This window comes from Strix aluco, chromosome Z (genome assembly GCF_031877795.1).
Source record: "Strix aluco isolate bStrAlu1 chromosome Z, bStrAlu1.hap1, whole genome shotgun sequence".
In the NCBI taxonomy this organism is placed as follows: Eukaryota; Metazoa; Chordata; class Aves; order Strigiformes; family Strigidae; genus Strix; species Strix aluco.
In genome coordinates this window covers 59,717,673-59,736,175 of record NC_133971.1, presented here as the reverse complement: position 1 = coordinate 59,736,175, position 18,503 = coordinate 59,717,673, and the positions used below count along the sequence as shown (strand labels likewise).

The following is an 18,503-nucleotide window of genomic DNA, read 5'->3' as shown; positions in this document are numbered from 1 at the left end:
CATGTTTGCTTTAGCATTTAATCCTTTGTTTTCTTAAAGATGCTGTTACACTAGCTTGGGTATGAGTGAACTTAGTGCCAACAGAGAGCAGCAGCAGGCTCTTTTGTGCAAATAGTGACAGAAATGCACATGTGACTTGGACACTTATTGTAAGGCTGGGCAAGTTGCAAGCTTTTTAATGTCCCCCATCAGTATGATTGTGTACTGTGGGCAAGGCCCAAAGAAGAGAAATGGAGTGAAACAAAGAAAAGATAAATTTAGACTGAATGTTAAGGAAAAGAAAATCTTCTGAGGCCTCACAGACTTGGTTTATGTAGATGGTTTCCTAAGCGGCACAGTGGAATGCAATGCTCTGATCTTTAAACCACAACAAAATGCCCATCAGGGACCAATTTGGCCTGTTTGGGCTGTTAGATTAGCCAACTTCGGACTGAGACATCAGGCCTCATGATTCTTGTCCATGAGGTACTGCCTGGCAGTCATGCACATCTATGAAAACATGGGCTCTAGCCTCACAGTGCTGAACAAGTGGGTGCTGGTACCAGGGCTTTCTTTCCCTGATGAATAACCATTTTCCTATGGCCTTTTGATATATACAGTGCAGTGCTGCGGAGCTGGAAATACTGTATACTAACCCTTGCTTCTCTGGCACTAAGCTTTGGGTGTGTGTTGTTACCTTCTTGTCCTACACACCCTTCAGCCTGCAGGTGCAGACAACCTGGTCATTAACACTGCTTAACTCTTACACAGTGCACTTCATTCATAGATTTCAAAGGAGGCCAGCACTGTAAGAGCATACAGATACTGCATCACTATTCTGCTAAGGTGTTACAGACTGCAGACAGCTGGCATTGCCTTGAGGTCCTTGAAGAGAACAGCTCTTGCTGAGACATGCATGTCTCCAAGGGAGCAACTGCCCTTTATTTACATGAGGGGCTCCACTGCAGGGCACTCTCCCTTACAGCAGAGCTGAGTAGTAATAGTCTGGAACACTATCAGTTTATGTTTTTAAGCAGAACTTCTCTGTAAATTGTATTTGACCCCATTTTTGCCCAGTAGATGACCCACTGTGGGCTAAGAACCCTTTGGAAACAGTCGGTAATAATCTCTGAGTGGCTCCAGAGCCTCTTCACCTGCTACAGCCTTGCAAGAGAAATCACCTGACTTAGTGGCTCTGCTCCCCAGAACCACCACTTGCAGGCCCCTTCTTTAGCACTCCCTGTTGCTGCAGTGCCCGAAGCTACTTGTCAAGAAGCCAGAATAGTTGCAACTCCAGACCCGCGTTTCTCTCTGCTAGCAAGAGGTCATGGTGCTGTGCAGCCACAGCTGTCCTGGGGGCCCCAGGGGAGGAAGCCATTATTTTAAAAGATACCTTGAGGACAGGGGAACTGGAGGTGGTAATACCTTCTTTCCTGGCAAAATCTGGCCCTCTTTCTTTTGGAAAGTTTGGGGACATTTTTGTTAACTAGTTCAAATCACACAGTTGACAGCCTGAGGGCTCTGATACCAGTCAAACTCTCTTAGAAGAGTGTAATTCACATTACAGTTATGTCATACCTATGGCAATTTAAGGAAGAGGTATGTAGCTAAAGATAGCCAGGAGCAAATATTTACATTTTTCAGATGAGCAATCAGTATTTGGGATCTACAGTGTGGCAAACTGAGAGTATTTGTTGACTTTGCATCAAAAAAAGATGAGCTAGCTGGCTTATGAAATGATATGTTGAGAGAAATGAAGCACTATGCATATAGAAGTTTGCTGAGTCATTTTTTAGCTTTCTTTGTGTTTTGTTCTACTGGATGTGCCTTGAGAGACAAGGCAATTGCCACATTCAATGATGGAGCAAAATGCCCGTGCATGATGGATGCTTGTGAAATAAATGCCCCTTTCCTGAAGACTTTTTTTTTTCCCTACCTTAGGTCCCAAATTTTGTTAATGCTACGCTTCCAGCCCATGAACGCATTACTGCCCAAGAGATAGACAGCTACTTCCGTCAGGAGCTCATCTACAAGCGAAATGAGCGAATGGGCAGAAGGGTGAAGAACCTGCTGGAAGAGTACCCAGACAAGACTTTCTTCTTTGCATTTGGAGCTGGTATGTGATTGAGGTGCCCTTCAACCTGAACATATTCTTCCCACATCTGTTAGAAGCTTTTTACAAATGCTTGCCGCAGTTAAAAGAAGGATCAGTACTTTTACCATGGTGGACACAGAACACAGCTTTGCCCTGATAGTTGTACCCTAGTGGGTAAACTTTTTCAGTGTAGAAGTCTGTGTTTCTTCAGTATGCAAAGAGCTCATGGTGTATGCACTGATTGCAATATTTATTAGTTACAGACTCATTTGTTATATGCATAGCCAAAGATACTGAACCAACATTTTGTACAAACACAAAATGAACAGCTCTTAGACATACATGTTTATGGCCAACCAAGGCAGAAGGGTAGGAGAAATAGGGAGCTGAGATGAAAGGTAGCAAGTCGGAGGTTGCACCAGTGCTTGAATAACCTTTCAAGAACACATCCAGAAGAATAATATGCCAAATCGTGTGAATCTAAGGGGCTCAATAAATGCAAGGGAAGAGGCAAGGCACACTTTCATCATTCTATTCCTCCTGCAGCTCCTTACCTCTTTTACTGCACTTCTATGACTATAAGGAAATTGTGTCTGCCACTATTTTGGAGCAGAGCATTGGGCCCAGCTGGGGAAAACCTACTCCATTTACTGCCTCTTAGCGGCCAGCAGGAATCTATATGCACATCCAGCAGCACATCCAACCCAGTGAGGTTAACACCCACACTTCAGACTAGGGCTGCGTGAAGGGTGTAAACAGGATTGGTTTGCCATGACTCCTGTCCTTCCTCTAGCTCCAAGGAAGGGAACAAGTGAGTCGTGGTTGAAAAGTCAGGTTCTAATTACCAGAGAAGTATCACATTCCCTCCACCATGAACCATATCGGCCTTGAGAAATGGAGAGAACTGAAACTGGTGTCAGAATCTATGTGATGTTTTCTGGTCTCATTGGCTACTGCTTTAGTGAGGATGGAAGATCTAGACAAGACAAGGAAAATATTTATTTAAACACTCTAAAAGCATTGGTATTTGAAGTCTGTGAGGATCTCCTCACTTGCAGCAGGGAGTTGTGGTTACAAACTTAACAGGGGTCCTGTGTGTGAGGGCAGGGAGATAACAAAAGGTGGCTGCTAATGTTAATGCTAATGCTAATTCAGGCATACATGAAGATTGTAACATGCTATCCTCCTACAGTATCACTGCTCTGTGAAACTCCCTGTCGTGAAGGACAGTGAAGCAAATGCAGGTTATGTAGATTTGGTCATGTCTGTCTGTAAGATAAGACCAGGCCTTTGTTGTACTCTGCTGCTGGTGTTCTGATTGCACTTGTCCCCACTGGACTGATGTTCCTGACCAGCGCATATGTCAGCCCTGAGTGCCAATTTTGTCAGTTGCAGGTAGCTAGTCTTCTATCAGGAGACTAGTCGCAGATATTGGGCCTCCAGTAACTGGGTCACAACCGAACGATGAGCAGCCCGTGCAAATGGACAGATGTGGGTGCAAGTGTCACTCTGAGTCTGCCCTGTTCCAGGAGCAGGATTCTTTGAGAGAAGAGAGCCTCTTCCCCTTCTTGCACACACACCCTGCATCCTAGCAGCTGCGCTGGACAAATCACATGTCTTTAAGATGCTTTTGTGTCATTTGTCTCCCCTCCCATCAACTTCCTTCTCTTCCCACTTTTCTGCCCCAGACCGTCTTCATTGTCATTGGTGTGCACAGCTCTGCCCCACAACCCAGAAGCACTGCAGGATCAGGGCAGATCCCTGTCCTTTCCAGTCTCTCTTGTTTTCAACCTTCATGACAGTCCTAAAACTCTTCCCAGGGTTTTTGGATTCTTGCTTTCCTCCTTCCTCTCATTTTCCTTTTCCCAGTTGCTCCCTTCTTTTTCCCAATTGCCTCTTCCAATAGAGCAGAGTTAGGATTCACCCAGCACCACTATACTGCAGCACTGCCTGGAGTGTTGGGCTTGTGTGAACACCCTTGATCTGTATGTTATATGCACACGGCTTGATATCCAAGCACCAGACGTGCTCTTCTCATTCTTTTCCATCATACTTTTGAATCCAGATAGGTTCCCTGTCTTCTCTGGCGACTCTAGATCAACTTCAAAATTGTCTCTAATTACACTCTGGCTTTGATACCAGTCCAGCATCTGTTCTCATCTGCTCTTCCAAAAGAGCTCTATTCAAAGGACAGTGCCAGCCTCGCACTTCTATCAGCACAATTCCTCATTATCCCCTTGTTTGACTGCATGGGGATTTCCTTTTTTAAAATTTGTTTCATATTAATTGTCTAAATGAGAAGTAACATCACAGGATATCATACAGAAAACAGATCGATTTCTACACAGTTCTGAGGTTTTCTGAGTGCACATTACAAATATGAGTGCAGGCTTTTATCATTTCGCAGCAAGCTAATTTAACCTTTTGTGTATCCAGATTACTGTATGTGATAGATGATTATGTGGAAGATTTATTTCTATGCCAGCAAGCAGTGAAGATGAACAAATGTCCTGTATTCAGTTTTGAGCATTGATTGAGTATTGTACTGCTGTTAATTACTGAAAAATGTTTCCAGGAAAGTGCTTGCACAAGGCAGGTTAGAATGAGCTGTAGAAGAAGAGAAAAAGAAAGGCTATAGGAATGGGACTAAATAATCACTTGTGGTTTTCCCTCTTCTGGCCATCAGTGACAAAAGTATCTCCCGGCTGTGGCTGATAAACTGCAGCATAAGGTTGTGTTAAAATGGTAGTAGGATATTGGAGGTTCTGCAGGTTAGAAGGGGGAGAAGACTTTTAGTTGTTCCATTCCAGATTTTTTCACCCTGTATTTTTAAATTTTAAAAGCACTAGGTTTTTTGTAAAGAAAGTTCCATTTTTCCCATTAACCTAACACCACTGAAAAAACACTTTTATCACCAGTTATAACCAAACAAAGTCATGGTTTGTGGGTGACTGCAGTATTACAAATACTCCCTCTTGCTATTTAAACTATTCTTTGTATTTTTATTTTAAGTGGGAGAAAATCAGAAAAGGTTGTTGATTTGTTTTTTATTCCAAGTAGATTGATGTGGTTTAGAGATGTGTAATTCTGCAAAAAAAAGCTCCTATCCAGGTCTTAATACAGCTGCAGGACTATAGAAGTTGATTTCTTACATGGAACTACAAGTGTTGATTTGGTCTGTAATATATTTGATCATTAGATCCAGCGTATGTTACGCTTTTACTGCATTTTAACAGATCAGACAAACTCCCCCTATATTCTGTGGAACATAGTTTCACAGTCAGAGCTCATTTCTGGATCTATTTTTGTTTGGAAGTAATTTAAGCTTGCACAAAAGTGGAGAGCCAAAAAATAACAGATTTTTCTGAAATTATCCAAAAAGCTTTGCTTCTGACCGAAGTGCAAATATGGAAAGTTTCAAGCCAAAATAACTCTATTTGAGGGAGAGGAAGGTACAGAAAAGGAAGAGATGGTAATGCCAGCAGCATTCCAGTAGATTCAGTAAGGATTTTGTCCTAATAGTGGACAGGCCTTTTTGTATGGTGGCACTAGAGTTACAAGCCAGACATGCTTCCTGTAGCCAGTGAAAGAACTTGTGAAACAAAGCCAGCTATAATCTTTCACAAGCAGTCTTCTTTCTATATGCATTTTTAATTTCTGTGAACGGTAAGTGGAGAGTTCAGGATCTGAATTGTAAGCCAAAGTAAGTGATGGCGCATGTGATTCCATAGACAGCCAGCTAGATAACACTATAGGTTTCTGGTTTATCTAAGAGGTATACATTGACATAAAGAGGGCTGCATTGTCCTACTGTGCTGTGGAGAGTTTTACCACTTGTACAGGTCTTACAAAGGTGCTGCCTGCTCACTAAACCTTCACAGAATCATGGGAAAGTTGAGGCTGACAGGCACCTCTGGAGACCTGCTCAGAGCAGGATCATATAGAACAGTTTTCCTAGGACTGAGTCTGGTCAGGTTCTGAGCATCTGCAAGGATGGAGACTTCATCCCTCTCTGGGCAACCTATTCTAGTGTTTAACCACTCTCACAGTAAAGAAGCTTTTTCTTATGTTTAAGTGGGATTTCCTGTATATCAATTTGTGATCATTGCTTCTTGTCCTTTCATATGTCACCACTGATAAAAATTCTGCTCCATCTACTTTACAGCCTCTTAGCAGGTATTTATACATCGATTATACTCCCCTGAGCTTTCTCTTCTCCAGGCTGAACACTCCTAGCCCTCTCAGCCTCTCCTCTTACAACAGATGTTTTAATTGTTCATGACCTTTGTGGCCCTTTGCTGGACTCCCTCCAGTATGTCCACACCTCTTTTGATCTGGGGAGCCCAGAGCTAGACACTGGACCCCGATGTATGTCACCAGGACTGAAGAGTAGGGAAGGATCACCTCCCTCAGTCTGCTGGCAGTGTTGTTCCTAATGCAGCCGAAGAGGTCATTGCCCTTCTTTGCCACAAGGGCGCGTTGTTGGCTCAAGGTCAACTGGATGATCACCAGGATACCACATCCTGTTCTGCCATGCTGCTTTTCAGCCAGTAGGTGCCCAGTCTGTCCTAGTGCCTGGAGCTGTTCCAGCCCAGGTGCAGGACTTGGTTTGCTGAACTTTATAAGCCAAGATTGCCTCATCATAAATCCATACTGACCACTCCAAATAATCTGCTTATCCCTAACACATTTAGAAATGGTTTGCAGGATAATTTGCTCCATTGCCTTCCCCAGGAATAGAGATGTGGCTGACCAGTTTGTAGTTCCCCAGATCCTTCTTATGCCCTTTCTTGAAGATAGGAGTGATACTTGTTTTCTTCCAGTCCTCAGGGACTGTCCCCAGTTGCCATGACCTTTTAAAGATAAACGAGAGTGGCCTTGCAGCGACATTGGCAAACTCCCACAGTTCCTCTCGGTGTATCCTCTTGGAACTTGTACATGTCTGGTCTGTTTGAATGTTCCTTAACCTGAGCCTTCTCCACCTAGGGTGAACCTTCTTTGCCCTGGACTTTCCCTCCAGTCACAGGAACATGAGATTCCTGAAGGCTGGTTATACCAGTAAAGAAAGTGACAATGGCACTAAGTACCTTGTCCTTTCCCATATTCTTTGTCATCAGGTCTCCTGCCCTCTTCAGCACTGGGATGACATCTATCTAGTCTATGTTTTACTGCTGAGGTATCAGTAGAAGCATTCCGTGTTTTCCTTGATGTTTCTCACCAGATTCAACTCTAGGTGGGCTTTGCTGCATGGTCACTTTTATTCCAGGATGAGCATGGCTTGTTTGCTTTAGCTTACACTACAGTTTCTGTTGAAGGGGCTAAAGAATAAGAGAGGGAAAAAAGAGTGGTTGAGGGGTTTTTTTTATGCAGGAGGAAGCATACTTAGTGGCATGAGATCCTGACTTTATTATGACAGGCAAGGCCTCAGGTGAAGACAGAGTTTTTAAGAGCCATGTTTAGACTCCTTCCAGGCTCTCCTGCCTCTTTGAACAGCTGAGAAACTCCAGAAGTTCCAGCTCATGAATAAGAAGTACAGGGGGATCTAAGGTGCCTTATATCCCCGTGGATGAAATGATTGACTTCACTGAGAGATGCTGACTGATGTGACAACTTCAGAAGTTGGCCCTCTTAATCTTGTGAGCACTGGCAAATCCCTTTTTCTGTCAGAGCTCTTTTTTCTTTGCTGCTCCTGAAAAAAGCATCATTCTGAGGCTTTAAAATATAGTGGATGTTGGCAAGCCACCATTAGCACCAAGAAAAGAAGGATGATGGTGAAAACTTCTTCAGCTACCATTTCTTCTAATTACTAAAGGAAATAATGAATGTGTTTATGTAGCATTACTCAGACTGTATGGATTCAGACCTCCAGGGACTCGCTGTTTGTTTCCCAGTCTTTACTCACCCATACCCCCAAGACCCCTCAGAAAGAAGAATTGTTATGAGCAGACTGATGAACCAATATCCAAATTAGCAATCCAGCTAAGAGCTCCAGATCTTAGTTATCTTCCTCCCAGCAGCTGAGTCAACTGATATCGCTCAACTAAAATTAACTCTTGGATGGTTGATGCGTGATCCAAAAACATGCAGAAGAAGGATTTGGACATTGTAGAAGTGTAATTGACCCTGTCTAAGCTAAAGATGGGTGTGTAGCCTATCATTTTAGCCACCTGGACAAGGAAAAGAGAGAACACACTACAACCTATGGTTACCCCAGAGTCTGCCACAGTCCACCAAATGGTTTCCTCCAACTTCTCTAGATTTTGAGGCAGGGATGTGGGGCACTGATCAGTTGTGTCAGGTGCCAAGTGCATTGGATTCACAGGCATGTCTGATGCCTTTTCCCTTGCCCCTTATGTCATAAAAAGAAAAAAAAAAGAACAGATTTCCAGGGGAAACTGGAATTGTGCTGAGTCTCTGTCATGAATGCTGTGTTAGGTGGTGTTGTTTCCATGCAGAGCTGTTCACTGTTGCTTCTTGAAATCTGCTGTTCCATCTGGCATTTTTGGATGGGAAATTATGCAAGAGGAACAAGTTTTATTGTCTCTGGAAAAGAAAAGATTGGAGAAAGGACCTGTCACCAGTGTTTGTAAAAATAATCAACAGTGCTAATCCCAGGATGTCTCTGTCCATTTTGTGTAGGTGTTTATACCTGTAAAACAAAATCAAACAAAAACCTGCCATGGGAATATGAAAGTTACGCAGGTAAATGGGATAACAATTTGCCCTTGAAATTCAGCAGGAATTCAGAACCTAGCTTGGAAACTCTGAACCTGCCATCAGCACAGCTGGGACTGGAGGTGTGGGTGTTACAGGGAATGTAAATTTATCTATGTCTTATATAAAGGATTTGAAATGTGTAATGAGGAAGCTTATGAAAAATCCACAAGCAGCTGAATCTGGGCAGATCCTGGAAGAGGACAAAAAGGCAGGGGGGAGGGGCAGGAAGATAACATAATGATAAAACAGATTAAATGAGTCATGTGGGGCCACCTCAGTTCTCCCTGGGCACAGAGGACTTGCTTCTTCTGTCTTTGGAATGCAGCATCATTTTAGCCTTTTTGGGTGGGAGGAAGGACTGAGTTCCTGAAGGTGTGCCTGTACCTCTGTAATCTGAGAGTGCCAGATACAACCCAGCAGCTTTGAGACTGTTTTCCTTAATAGCCTCTCTGAGTCTGCAGAATGCTAATGACACAGTTTATCAGAACAAGAACCCCCAAAGGGGATAGATAATGTTGTGTGGAGGCAGGACCAACATCCAGAGCCCTAGGGTTCACATGAAGGGCACTCCTTCTGACATCTCTGGCACATGAAATGAGGAAAGCTTTGCATTTCTGCTTTAGAGGCAGAAAACTTTGTACCAGTGTATTAGTGCAACTGTCAAAAATCAGCCAGGTCAGACAACTGTGTGCCATTTCTGTTCAGGTACTGACAGTCTGGTGACCATCAGCTTCTCATCAGCGCTGGGGTTTACCCATTGTTACCTTTATTGGGCAGCTACAGTAAGAAAACTTTCATCTGATAATGTATGTTTTAAGCTAGTGAGATTTCAAGTCCTTGATGCCTTTTTTTTCTGGAAAGGAAGCCAGTGGTGTGGAATGGGAGCAGGTCCAGCAGCAGAGGTGGCTGTGAATACTGCAGCTCAGACATAAGACTGGTATTTCCTTCCCTTAGCAGTAAAATAATACTGGCTGCTAGCATAGGCACCTATGTGAGGGACTCCTTGCCTAATGAGCCTAGGGCTTCAACAATGGAAAACTCTCAGTAAATGGCAGGGAAGATGAAGCCCCAGTGGCTGAGACTGCCTGAACAGAAGCTGTTTCTTTTAACTCAGTTTTTACAAAATAAGTGATATGATGTTGTAAACCTTTTCCTTTTGTTAAATTTGCTATAAATTTGGCCTTATAATCAGTGGAAAACCTTTTTCTAGCTTCAATTTGTGTAGTTATCAGGAGGTTTGACTTTGCCCAAAGGTAAAAATGGGAACCCCGGGACCAAAAATACTGAGGTCATACATTTAAGAGACCAAGTTTTTGGCAGAACCTGGTAAATAAATGTCTTGTTATCTTTTGCAAAAAAAAATGCCTTCATTTTGGCTCATGCAAATTGTAACTTCATATGGTTCTTTTCTGTGGTATTAGGCAATTTTTCCCATGTTGTGCAAGGCCTTCATCATCAACTATTTTGAGAAGGATTTAATGTTTACATGATTCTGTTACAAACAAAAGTGGAAAATGAATCCTAGTAATTCCATATAGGTGAGTTAATTAGCAAAGCACACCATTTCTAAAGAAATGGAAGGTCATTTTTTGTTTCCTCCTGAGTGAATGCAGGTTTGAGGCACTTTCTTTGAGTGTCTCCATGTCTAGTGAAAATATTTTCTTGGGCACAGAGAATGCCACTGTTCCACAGTCTTGCCCACCAGATTTTCCCCATTGGTTTGAGAGTGGTGAAGTATGATCCACTAAGATTTTATATGAAAAAAGAGATTTGAAGGTAATAATGTTTTTTGAAGACAAACATTTATCCTGGCCTCAGTGGAGTAAAACCTCAAGTTCAATGTTTATGGAGTAATATTTCATTAATATTTCATCTTACAGGTAATCACAGGAAGAAGTACATTTGGAAGTGTGCAGTCTCAAAAAGATTGGAGGGCATGGGAAAGCTGCTTGCAGGGAATTTGACCTACATGCATGCAGAAGTACTGTAATGCAACATTGTTATACCCCTGCACATAACGTGAATTCGGGGGATCTTTAGGCTGTTTTACAATACTCCTAGGGCTGCTCCCATCCCCTTCAATTTTTGTAATTTCCTTCTTCTGGCAGCATTAAATCTGTGAGACTATCATGCTCTTGGTCCTTTGGTTTGTGTTCTGATACCTGAGCTTTTCCTGACTTGGAAATACTGTTAGAAGCAAGAAGATTTTATTAGATTTAGTGTTACATGTTTTCTGTTTGAGAAGCTGTTTTAATTTAGGTGTCAAATAGGGAATCCCAACTACTTTATCAATGACACCTGTTTTCCATCTTTGGATTATTTAGTGTAATTGCACAGGACCTCCTCCCTCTGATTCTGGGAGAAGTGAAGTGCAAGCTCACTGCACCTGGGTGCACAGTGCTCGTGCTTGAAAGCAGCGTGTTCCTCTTGAACATTGTATACAGAAAACATGCATCTAAAGGACACTAATCTGTAATTCAGGTGATCACATCACCTGCTTTCCTTGTTTTGCTTTGGATCATATTAAATATTTTGTCTGGCTTTTTTTCCTCTATAATTTTACTGAGTTAAAATGACTCCATGTTCTGCATCCCAAAATGTACTGAAAAGTATAACCATGTGTACACATGAGGCAAACTCATGAAATTTGCCCCTGGATTTCTGAGCACCAAGTACAGATTTCTTCAGGGGTGATCAGCTGGGAATGTTTGCCACTGCTGGTGTTCTCAGCCCAGATAAAAAGTCCCCTGCAGTTTTGCAGAGGATCTTTTGCAAACAAAGTTTGGTAGCAAGTTTGTTACACAAAGCTGAAGGTCTCTCAGTGCTTGCTATGGTATGACTGCCTCCAATATGGCTTGCCAAGCTCTGCAAGTAAGACATGGTTACGGTTATCTTTCTCTGCTCACTTAGTACTATATTGGGGCAGGGCAAGGTCATTTTGTGATATATGTGAAAAATGGACTTTGCCTGTTACTCACAGACCATGGGCTGTCCCTTGTCCTTGTGCCAAAAGGTTAACTAAGTAGAGATTTGGGGATAGGGAGGAGCATCCTTTTCTTTCCAGAGGTTGCTTCTGTTTCACTCATTTCAGCTCCTTTCAGGGAATAACAGACCATGGAGTGGGATGAAGAAAATTCCTCTGTAAGGGTTCTTGCCTGTGGGGACACACTGTGGGTCAGGGTACCACACGAGTTCTTTCTGTGTCTCCATTCTTAGTCATTGTGTCCTAAGAACTGTGCTTTCTGGGAACTCAATTTAGCTTCATCAGGTACCTGATGTCAGTGAGGATCACTTTGTCCACTTCATGGAGTGATGAACTCTCAGGTGATCTGGAACTGTAGGAGGAGTAGGATATCTGTTTTGCAGTTTGGCTTCCATCCAGTGAAATGATTTAAGACAGTACTCTGCATTCTGTAGGTCATTGACTGGATCTGCCACACACTGAACTTTCAGCTCTTCTGAAAGATACCTGTGGGACTGACTTGCGCCATGCATGTCCCTGCTCTCCAGGCCATAAGGAATTCTCCTTTGCTTGTGTTTGCATCCTTTGAGGGAGCACTGGCAGTTTTGAACCCTTCTTCATGGGTTTATTGGCTCACAAACTGCTATTGGAGGATACTTGGATTATTGAAAGGGTAGGAGAAGAACCCTGCCATGGGAAGCACATAGAGGGGTATGAGCTGTCCTTTGTGCCTCACTGTTAAGTGATAATTTTTGCTGAAGTTTTTATTTTTTGTTCATGGGTAGTATAGTCAGCAGCCTCATGTCATGCCTTTTTTATAGGCCAGTAACTCTAATCCAGTCACCTACAGGTGTCCTGTTCACCCTTCTGGGACATGTTATATGATTTTATCTATATAATTCTTGGAAACAGTCTAGGAAGAATGATAGCAGGTGATCATTGCCATGGGCATTTCCAGAATGTTTTTAAATAATTGTAAGACCTGTACCTCTTGGTACATTCTTGAAAATATTTGTTTCAGTGACCCATAGAGTCCAAACCAAAAGTCCATCTGAGCACTCCCAGCCCAGTTAGGAATAAACATCCTGCTTTATCATGTCCCCAGTGGCTTGAATCATCTGGGCTATTTTGTGGTTGAACTGTTATGATCGTGTACTGTAGCTGTTCCCATCACTTCTTGGAGGTCAGCAGTCCAGATCTGGTTTCCTAACGAACAGTTTTGTTTCTTTACATGTACATCCAGTGATTCATTATCTTGGGATATTTGTAGATGGTAAGGTCCTGGTATGTTTCCGGGGGAGATGGAAAGTGCCATTTTTCTACTAAGGAAAACACAGCAGACATAAAAAATTATATGGGCTTGGGGGTTTCCTTTTACATGACCCTAAGAGAGGGTCAAGGAAATTTGTGTATCAGCTTGGAATCATGGATTTTGTTGAAATTCAGAGAGAAACATCTTTCTTCAGTCTTACAATCTTGCTTTATATGAAAAATAAAAATTCAGGACAAGAAACAGAACTTCTCTTGTGCAGTATATCCTTGTTCATTTTGCTAGATGCAGAAAATTTTCAGCCTTGCAATGGCTTAAATTTGAGTTCAGGAGCTTTTGCTGAAACCCACAGTCCTAGCACAATTACCTAGATGAAAACACCTCTGTGTGCACTGGCAGTAAAAGCTGCAAACAGGAGACATGGATTTCATGGCAATAGTAGTAGCCTGCGTTCTGCAAGATTGGGTATTGCTGCTGAGGAAGGTCAAGAGTACTCAACGCACGTCCGAGTCTGTGGACTAGTCTGCAAGTGCACGAGTCAAACAGCATTGTTGTTTGAGCATACAGCCTGTTGCAGTCCCTGCACACCATCTCCTTTCAGTGCAGATTAAAGGCTGGGGTCTTATTTACTCTCCAGTAGAGTGCTTGGCTGGTGCACACAACAGCTTCTTAGTTTCTCTTTGAGCTTGAACACAGAAGAATAGAGATTCATGGGTCCCTACCCCCTGCCAGAGTAAACTGACCTCTCAGAGGCATCTGTTCACCTAGTGGTGTGAGGATAATGCAGGACTGTGTACAGAAAGAAAAGAACAGGCTTTCTGATGGGACAGGGCCCAGGGCTTTTCTTTTGGAGGGCATTCAAGTGTATTAGACTAAAATAGAAAACAGGTGAAAGCGGCCTGCTCCCTGTCATGTGACTTTGGGCTAAGCCGCCCTTGCAGTATAGCTGCTTGATCATAAACCTTGGAGAGTGAATCTTTCTCATGTTTCTTACAGTGGCTTTTCGTGATCAGGTCTCTCGCATACCACCAAGCTCTTTCTGTGACAGTTCTCAGAAAAGAGGCAAAAGGGCTACAGGACTCTGGCTCCTGGTGAGGTCCTGTACCTCAAACCTTCACCCTTCTGTCTGTTTTTTCATTTTGCACCTAGCTCAGGTTGAGCCTGTAGGTCGTCTGGGCCCCAGGCTATCTCTGTCTCATGAAGCATGTGTGGCCTGCCTTTTGGATAGCAAAACACTGACATCTTTATGTACCTAGCATGAGCAGCTTCTGATTGATCACGTCTTGTGAACAATCTAATATCACATGCCTGTTTGTATTGGTATGCATCTGTTTCACACATATCTATTCATTTGGTCTGTTCTCTCTTCCACAATATTAGCACACCGTTTTTCTTTCACATGCAGACATAATTCACTGCATTGGCCACGGGGAGAAAAGGCTCCCTGTGAAGGCCTGTACGTGAGACTGTGATATAAAAAATATTCTTATCTCTTCATCAAATTAAAAAGAAGATTAAGGCCTAGCTTCAGGAAATCACTCAAGCAGGTTGACTGATTGAAATGGGATTCATCCATGTGCTACAGTAGTTTCCTGCATATGTCTAAATCTCAGCTCTGAGCAAGGGTAACTGAAGATTGATGGGGAATAGTGTGTTTGGTTCTGTGATGTGAGCAGCTATTCAGTAGCTCACTCTTGAAATGTGTGAGACTCTAAGCTCTTAACTGGCACAAAGAAAACTATTTTAACAGTGTAGATTGCCCTGTAGATTGCTTATCTTTATGTCTTCTCTCTTTCCTCCTGAAGGATGTGGATTAGGAAAATATGAGGTCAGAGCCTTGGCACTGCTTTTCAGAAAACAGTTTTTCTGAAGTTATTTATCAGTTTTAGCACTGCTGACATCTACAGAGGCAAGTCATTTGCTCTAATAAGTCATTTGCTCAAGCCTAATTTTAATTCACGTAGGCTGTTAAATAAACAAATGTTTTCAAGAAAGCTAGATCTATGAGTGACTGTGCAAGGCCTCTGTTCATCTGCTTCTCAGCAGCCTTGTCTGATGAGGTGTTAGAGTGATGGTGGAAGTCAGTCAGCGTGCAGAGCCTACAGTCCTTCAGGAATAACTCCTGCACCCTTTAAGTAGTCATTTATTCACCGTGATGCCAAATTGTGGGCTGACCAGCCACCACATCTGTTTGAAAATGGAGTGGAGACATAAATCACAGAATTAGGGCAGAGCTCTCTAAGTCCTTTTGAAACTTTTCAACACCACTGAAGTGGAGTCTCTGTCCCTAGTGACTTATACTGAAGGAATGAAAGAGATTGATCTGAGTCATTTGCTTTCAGAGCTACTTTCCATTCTCTGCAGTTGCATGATTCTTAATCATTTAAAATCAGTGCTTTCATGATGCCAGAAGATGTTAAAATGATGTACACACTGCAGTCAGATTCTGACCTAGTTTGTACCACCAGGACTTGTAGACTCGGTGGTGCTCCTGAACATACTCCCAACTTCATCTCTTATTGCCCCAAGAAATCCACAGTGGCCTGATAATGCAACAAGCTGCAGAACCAGAGTAATTTCAGTCACATCTGCATTTTAGAAAGGTAGAATGTGGTAATTGAAGTGACCTTGGGAAAGTGGAGCAATCATTTGTTGGAGATCCTATGTTTCTGGTGCATGCTGGTAGGGTGTCATAAAGCACTGACTGCCCTGAATATGGCATGCTTCCTGTGATGAGGAAGGACTTTGTTGTTCTTCTCTCTCTTTCCCTGTGCTCATTGAGTTCTGATGTAATTTTTCTCTTAACTGCAGGTCACTTCATGGGCAACAACACAGTGATTGATGTTTTGAGGAGAGAAGGGTACGAGGTAGAACATACTCCAGCTGGACAAGCCATCAACAAGTAATGCATGCTTTTATCTAGCTGAGCAGCCATTAGGAGGGTTGGTCATAAACAATCATGAAGAGGCAGTGGCAGCTAGAACTATACCTAACAATGAGCCAGTTTGGAAACAGGATTTTATTTGGTTTAGGTTTGTTTTTTCGGTGTTTTGTTTGGGGGGTTTTTTTGTTGATTAGTTTTTGTTCTGTTTAATAAAATAAAAATATATCCGCCCCTGTAAGTTTTAACTCTTAAACTAACAGCCATAGAGTACGCATGCTTGGTTCATCAGATCTGCATGCTGTCTCATACCACACAGGTTTTCAGGCTCCTTCCTCCCTTTTAGATGTTTGACTGCCCTGCCTTTTAACACTCTCCTTCTCTTACACTGCTATTTTTGATTCCTTCTGAGTACTCTCTCTCAGCCAGGAATCTGACTGCCCAGAATCCACCCAGCCTCTTTGCAAGCTGTCCCCATGACTGATTGCTCTCATGTCCCCTGCTCTCTTCAGCATTTTTAAGACAAGGTACTTGCTGTTCTGGTTCATCTTGCAGCTGTCCTTCGGGACATACCCTTATTGCCTCTTTCTATCTCCACTGGATGCCTTTGTCCATCTCTGTGGTTTCAGTAACTACAGAATGCCAAATAATCTCCTCCTCTACACTCTGCTGAGAATTATATGTGCTCTTGACACTTCCTGGACTTCTTGCCACCAGCTTAGGGTATACAATCCTCGTCTCCCCCTTCTTCAGACTCTTGCCAAACACGTGCTCTTGTGTCTTCTCGGATATCCCGACTCTTCCTTATATTCACTGCTAAAAGACCACAGTGGAAAAAAGGTTTGATCCTAATTATCACAGAATCACAGAATCATCTAGGTTGGAAAGGACCTTGAAGATCATCTAGTCCAACCATTAACCTAACACTGACAGTTCCAAACTACACCATATCCCTAAGCGCTATGTTGACCCTACTGTTAAACACCTCCAGGGATGGGGACTCCACCACCTCCCTGGGCAGCCCATTCCAATGCCTAACAACCCATTCTGTAAAGAAATGCTTCCTAATATCCAGTCTAAACCTTCCCTGGTGCAGCTTGAGGCCATTACCTCTTGTCCTGTTGCTTGTTACTTGGTTAAAGAGACTCATCCCCAGCTCTCTGCAACCTCCTTTCAGGTAGCTGTAGAGGGCAATGAGGTCTCCCCTCAGCCTCCTCTTCTCCAGACTAAACAACCCCAGTTCCCTCAGCCGCTCCTCGTACGACATGTGCTCCAGAACCTTCACCTGCTTCGTTGCCCTTCTCTGGACACGCTCGAGTAATTCAATGTCCTTTTTGTAGTGAGGGGCCCAAAACTGAACACAGTCATCGAGGTGCGGCCTCACCAGTGCCGAGTACAGGGGCAAGATCCCTTCCCTGTCCCTGCTGGCCACGCTATTTCTGATGCAAGCCAGGATGCCATTGGCCTTCTTGGCCACCTGGGCACACTGCTGGCTCATGTTCAGACGGCTGTCAATCAACACCCCCAGGTCCCTCTCTGACTGGCAGCTCTCCAGCCACTCCTCCCCAAGCCTGTAGCGCTGCTGGGGGTTGTTGTGGCCCAAGTGCAGCACCCGGCATTTGGCCTTATTGAAACTCCTACAGTTGGCTTTAGCCCATCACTCCAGCCTGTCCAGGTCTCTCTGCAGAGCTTCCCTACCCTCGAGCAGATCAACACTCCCACCCAACTTGGTGTCATCTGCAAACTTACTGAGGGTGCACTCGATCCCCTCGTCTAGATCATCAATAAAGATGTTAAACAGGAGTGGCCCCAAAACCGAGCCCTGGGGACACCACTCGTGACTGGTCGCCAACTGGATTTAACTCCGTTCACCACAACTCTTTGGGCCCGGCCATCCAGACAGTTTTTTACCCAGGAAAGCGTGCAATCATCATTATGGTAGTTTCTCTTTATCCTCTGTGCCAGGCACGCTGTCCCTCATTGCTTACATCTCTGTTCTTCTTCCCCTACATTTCTGATATGGGGCTTTCAGGCAGGACGATCAGCTTTTGCAGGGGGCACAGTGCAGAGTCTTAGTCTGTGCCAGGGGCTTCACAGATGTGGTGCAAAATAATAACAGATGTTTTTCTCATACTCTAGTTGCTTCACCTTTCTCTTTGTACTAGTTTTGATGCCTTTTTCAGACCATGAAATTAAAATTGTAGGTCATGCTTTTGCTATGATCCTTTACATGAACATACATCATTAACTCTACATGCACTGAAACAGAGCCAAGACTTATCCCCATGGGTACATGAATGCAACCCCTAATCCTGTTGCCACCAATGGGCAGGTGGTCTGACATGGAGAAGCCCCCTGTGCTTAAGCACAAGACTTAATGATCCTGTAACACTTAAGTCATGATAGACAATCCAGTGTATCAGTGTTTACAGTAAGAATCAAAAACCTGCCTGCACTGATATTTTGGGGGGGAGTGGTGTTTCCCCCCCCCAGAACATTCTTAGTTTAGGTATTCCTAAAAATGGCTACAGCAGCTTCTTAATGTTTAAAGAAAGAGAGCTTAATATGTACTTGAGAATAAACAAAATCTGATACTGCT

At 43.3% G+C, this 18,503-nt stretch overlaps 1 protein-coding gene across 2 annotated transcripts in view; it reads left to right on the top strand.

Moving 5' to 3' along the window:
- The window catches only part of LOC141918316 (metalloprotease TIKI1-like), an 84,814-nt gene that overhangs the window by 55,997 nt on the left and 10,314 nt on the right, over positions 1-18,503 (top strand). For both annotated transcript variants that reach the window (XM_074812627.1, XM_074812626.1), the window contains exons 4-5: positions 1,921-2,095; positions 15,835-15,925. In XM_074812627.1, the coding sequence (XP_074668728.1) occupies positions 1,921-2,095; positions 15,835-15,925 (266 nt within the window). The remainder of the gene's footprint in view (positions 1-1,920; positions 2,096-15,834; positions 15,926-18,503) is intronic.